General features: G+C 33.7%; 1 protein-coding gene across 1 annotated transcript in view; it reads right to left on the bottom strand.

Moving 5' to 3' along the window:
- SYNE1 (spectrin repeat containing, nuclear envelope 1) overlaps positions 1-6,000 on the bottom strand; it is a 570,706-nt gene that overhangs the window by 344,885 nt on the left and 219,821 nt on the right. The window contains exons 33-34 of the mRNA XM_011996807.1: positions 4,217-4,377; positions 2,069-2,219 (exon numbers count right to left, since the gene is read on the bottom strand). Coding sequence (XP_011852197.1) covers positions 2,069-2,219; positions 4,217-4,377 — 312 coding nt within the window. The remainder of the gene's footprint in view (positions 1-2,068; positions 2,220-4,216; positions 4,378-6,000) is intronic.

Here is a 6,000-nt window from a genome sequence, read left to right as displayed (position 1 = left end):
GGAAATAATTTCTCTCTAGCTGAGACAATCAGAAATAATTTACATACGATTAAATGTTGGATACAAAACACGTATTTTTATTTTTCATATGAATGAATGAAGTGGTGTATCTCATCAATATTTGTTATTTGAGCATTAATACAGGCTTTGTTTTGCTGTTTTTAAGATTATACTTTTTAGAAAAATTAATCATAAATTTAAAAAATATAGGTTGTCTATAAAGCACTAATAATTGTTCTAGTTGCTTATAACACATCGGTGAAACAAACTTAGTTAAGAACAGAGCTCTTAGTTATTAGAGTAATACTTGCCATCAACAAATTCATATATACAAATCACTCAATCATATTGTTGGATTGTGGTAAAAATAAATCCATTCAAGAGAAGAAGATGGAAGATGAACCCAGCATATGTTCTTATCATTTATCAATTATAAGTTAGGAATAAGACATCAGTCATTTGAAATGGCATGTAATAATGAACAAAAATGGGCTTAGTGTATTTGTCTTCCAACAAGGCAAATGCTTCATTATTTTAATCCTAAGATCGTTTTAAAGGGAAAACACTATTACAAGTGTTACTATATTTTAAACATTTCCTGTAATGTAGTCTTCTGTTTGGAAATAAAACATGAACCTAATAGACCAATTTCCACAGGACAGTGTATTCCACTGTAACTTTGCTTATTTCTAGCAAATATCTTTTCCCTGGTGTTCATATTCACTTATATATTTTAGATAGTTTAAAAAGTGCCTTATTGGGTGTATTGAAATGTATTTCTAGTTTGATAAAATAAAAATAGACGAGTGAATACATATTTTAAGAAAATATGTAATCTTTTTTTCTGGAGAATAACAAAGACATGACATTAGATAGTTGATATATTCCAGAAGTTCTGGAGCAATGGTGGAAATAATAGTAAATGAGTTATAGAAAGAGTAAATATGTTGAAAAATGTGTGTTAATTTTCAAAAGGGGACATTTTTGAGACAAAACTATTTAAATGTGTTATTTTTTCTTAGAATTTGGTGAAAATGATTAAATAACAACTTTTAAAAACGATTTGAACAATTAAAAATATTTAATGAATATTCTTCCATGGCCTCACATCTATTTTTCCTGGTATACCGAAGAAGACATAGCAGACTGTGTATATGACACTCCACGTATGCTTGATTGCTAAAGATGTGTGAGAAGCAAGGATGATCTGCACAGTGGGTAATCTTATCTGAGCAACATTGCACCCTCCCACCCTCCACATGGTAATGACTTGTTCTGAGTCACAGTGTGAAATGTTCCCTCACCTTGGTATTTATTTCACTATATTTAATTGAATGAAATAGCGGAGGGTTTTCCCATTCCAAAAAAAAAAAGCTGAGGTAGAAAAAGTGGCTGAATTTTGAAAATGTGTGGTATAAAATTGTACCAAAGAAAGAGAAATAAACACTCCAAGCTCATTTCTTTAAGCCCGTTTTTCTTCTTGAATTGTCTGAATGAAGTGGTCAATGATAATCTATCCATCTGGTCATTTTAGAGCTGGGAGAGCTAAGGAATCAGAGGACCTCTGTCCATGCCCCAAGGTCATACATGAAAACACAACCATGGAGTAGAATTGCTTCACTTAAGAAAGATGCTTTTCAAACTCCTCCTTGTGATTGGTGCAGGTAAGTACCACTAATACTTGAGCTAGACATTGGAAATGGGATTTTAGAGTTGTACAGGATGAATACATTTCATGTTGTATAACGAATCGGCAGAGCATTCTATTGAGCTTAATTCAAAATCAAGGAAAAGAATTAACGTAACCATAAAAATATTTTAATGATATTTCACACAATATTAACTTTGAATGCACAAGTCAGACAATGTTAATACATAATTCCAACTATAAAGTGTTGCCCAGTATCAATTCAGACCTCTTAGTTTGGTAATCTGTGTGAATTGAATTTTGATAGTTCACATTGCAATGAAAGTCTTTTCCTGGGACCGAGCAGCATTTGATGAAATGTAAGAAAGTAGTTCTTAAAAGCTAGACATGGATTATAAATATAACGTGTGAGCAGGTCACCTTAATTTGGCTGATTTGCATGTCCATGGCAGATGACGAAGTTTCCAAGGCATTGAGCTCTTTTTCTTTCTCAGTTATCCAGACGGACAGAGTCTCAAAATTACTGCCAAAATGATCCCACTTGGTTTTCACCATTTCCATGGTTTTAATACTAAAATTAACCAAATTAAGTAAATAAAACTCAGTATTTTAATAGAGAACAACAACACATTTTCCTTGAAATCACTAGGTGAAAAGATAATGAAGACATTTGTGACCATTTCAAAGTTGAAACTATTCGAGCTAAAAAAAATTTGCACATTTGTTCTGAGTAGTTGATCAGGTTTTCCTATCTTCTCTGAGAATGAACATTTAATGAGGCAGTATCTATACTTTGATTGAAACTGCACTTTGAACAAAATATTGCTGGGTTCAAAGGGGTTTGAATCCAGGTATAATCTAATTAAACTCTGCATGTGACCAGTAGTTGCCAGGACTTATTTTTATAAACTACACCAGAGGAGATTTCAGTGTACATAGCTTTTCAATAGTCCCATTTCCAAAGACATGTTCTTCTTACACTTAAAGGAGAGACACTGCAGTGATGCTTTCTATGGAAAGACCTTTATAAACTAACTGCATCTTATCAACTGAGACGGAGTTCGTGATCTCAATCCCATGCTGCTGGGCAAGAACTGTTTCTGTTATCAGAGCTAATCCTGGGATGTATAATCTTTGTGATGTCAGCCATTTTCATAAATGTCTTATGGTCTTGATTCCAAAAGACGTTTATAAATTCTTGTATATGAGCACCCTAACTACTTTTACACAACTTAGGTTTTATTTGTATCAAATCTAGTGAACAAAATTTCAACTATAGATTTCTAATTTGTATTAGCTATGCATGTATAACTAGGTGACTGGCTTTCAGTTTAGAAAAAGACTAGGAAACTAACAGTATATAATTGAACTGGTAAGTCCTTGGGTTAAAAACAAAAAGTGAAAGAATATCCCTGTTTACCAAAAGGCACTTGAAGACATCAAGAAAAATACAATGGCATTATTGATTGTCAAGTTAAATAATATTGCAGTCTCAAATTTATACCCTGGATGTGCCTAACGCTGTCAGCAGTACAGGTAATGCAAGCTGTGCTATATTGCAACTTTTTAAATTAAATAAAGGTTAAAATGGCTATTCTTAATAGAAGTAGCTTCCTTTCAAATCAACTCTAAGTTTTACTATTTCCATAACCTGACAGAGAATATTTAATGTAATATAAAGTCCTCAAAATATCAAGTCATAATTTGTTTTAAATAAAATATGTATCAAATTTTAAAGTTTAGGCAAATGTAAAATGTTAATTTTAAGCTGTTAATAGTATTAAAAACACATTTTACATTTTAAAATCCACCTTAGAAATGATGGCCTGTCTCTTAATAATAATATGCTATTGTGTATCATTGATTTGCCACTAAATTACATTTAAAATAGAAATGTTTAGCCATATTGTTTTGAATGATACTGGCTGTATCCTCATATATTTTTCCCCTCCAAACTTTTTTGTATATATTGTGTATATAACAGGATATCAATAGGCCAAGCAGTTATTTCTTTTCAGATAAACAAACAGTAGAAGTTTAAAAATAAAATTGATTTTTAAAGTTAATTTCTGGGAAGATCATATAAGTCAGGATAACTTGAATACCCAGGCACTGTAAACAAGCTCCAGGAGCTTCTTCAGGTTGGAGACATATGGTCTATGTGATGCGTATTTAGACCTGGAATCTACACTAACAAAATATCTCCTTTTCACTCTAACTGGTGACAGCAGAATAATATAGTAAAAAAATTATTTTAAATATTAGTTCTTTTTCAAGATTCCCTCTACAATGTACAAAGGCCACAGAATAGAATAGATATGGCTTTCTCAAGAACATGATCAGTTTAAGATGCAAAACCCACATCCTTTATGTTTTTGGGGCTCTGTTAGAGATACTGGTTTCTGCATTAGTGATACTTTCTTTTGAACTGTGAGTTGTTTCCTCAAAACATGCTGAAATACACAGACACTTTGAGATTTGAAAAGAATGTTTTGAATACAAGGTACAGGAAAGATTGTATGAAACTTTATCTCAGAGAAGAAAGTTTAGGACTTGTCAATCACATACTCTTCTTCAAGCGTGTCTTCTAATTTTTTGACTTGTTCTTTGATTGACTTGGCCTGCTGTTGAAGCAGCTGCTTATTTTGGGGCCCAAGTGGTATCTCTGAAGCTTCCTTTACAAGGTTCTCAGCCTGGACTGCAATATTTTCTGTCCGTTTAGAGAACTCCTAGAAAAGACATTATGATCATTAGGTAGGCACTTTATATTATTTATCTCTGCCCTCAAATAAAGTGCACATGTTGTATACAGAACAGATGGGTGGATGAAGAGATAGATTCATACATGTATGGATCTTTTGTTGTTCTCAACAATACAGCTGACTTATTTCCATATGGCAAAAAGAGACACTTTGCTAACACTTTTTTATTTTATTTTATTTCATTTTTTTGAAATAGAGTCTTGCTCTTTTGCCCACGCTGGAATGCAGTGGTGCAATCATGGCTCACTGCAGCTTTCAATTCCTGGGCTCATACGATTTTCCTACCTCAGCCTCCCAAGTAGCTGGGACCACAGGCAGGCACTACTGCACCTGACTAATTTGCTGATTTTTGTAGAGATGAAGTCTCACTATGTTGCCCAGGCTGATCTTGAACTCCTGGGCTCAAGTGATCCTCCAATCTTGACCTCCCAAAATGCTGGGATCACAGGTGGGCGCCACCATGCCTGGCTAACTTTTTAATTTTATATACACAACCAGCTGTTTACCTTCATAGTTATCCAATAACACTCACAAAAATTGTTTCTCCTTTGTTTTCTGGTTTTGTCTCATTGTTTAGAATTCTTAGATCCATTATAATAACTAATTTATTCACAAATATGTTTACTTATTACAGGCCGGTTCACAAAATCAATAGTGATTGATCATAGAGATAACAGATTTCTAGGCGAATGAAGAGAAATATTTATTTATTAAATATAATAGCTTAGTCAAAACAGACTATCAATGGTCTTTGGCCAGGCATGATGGCTCATGCCTTTAACTCCAGTATTTTGGGAGGCTGAGGCAGGAGGATCACTTGAGGCCACGAGTTTGAGACTAGCCTTGGCAAAATGGCAAGACCTCCATCTCTAGGGGGAAAAAAAAAGTGACCAGACATGATGGTGCATGCCTGTAGTCCTGGCTACTCATGAGGCTGAGGTGAGAGGAGATAGAGGCTACAGTGAGCAGGCACAATGGCACCACTACATTCCAGCCCAAGCAACAGAGCAAGACCTTGTCTCAAGAAAAAAAAAAAAAAAGAGAGAGAGAGAGAGAGAGGCAGAGAGAAAGAGAGACAGAAAGTAGCCAAGCCATTTTGTTAACTAGTTCTCTGAAAAGAGCTATAATCTAATCTTAGTGCTGTTAAATCTTATTACATACATGTGTATCACATGATGGAAAGAAAATTTAAGTTTTGAATCAGTCAAGCCTGGGCTAGAATCCAGGATCACTAGTTGTTTGACTTTGGTGAATTATTTTCAGGCTCTTTCATGTAAAATGCAGATGATAATGCTTTTCTTAGAAGGTTACTATTAGCATTCTACTTGCAATCTCACTTTTAAAGTGCCTAGCACTCTGGGAGATACTGATCATTGGTTTTGGCAGATACTGATTATTGTTTTTCATGTCTCTCATACAAACTTGAGGACAAAATGATTTATTAAGCCCATATACTTATTTTCAATAATACTGAACTATTTTAATTGGAAAGTTGATTTAGTATGTATGTGGCTGGTAAATATTAGATGTTACTTGAATTTTGTCAAGTAAATATATTGAATACTGAATTAGAAAAGGTAAACACAGTAA

Source organism: Mandrillus leucophaeus, unplaced genomic scaffold (genome assembly GCF_000951045.1).
Source record: "Mandrillus leucophaeus isolate KB7577 unplaced genomic scaffold, Mleu.le_1.0 Scaffold524, whole genome shotgun sequence".
Lineage (NCBI taxonomy): Eukaryota > Metazoa > Chordata > Mammalia > Primates > Cercopithecidae > Mandrillus > Mandrillus leucophaeus.
This window is presented reverse-complemented; position numbering and strand designations above follow the sequence as displayed.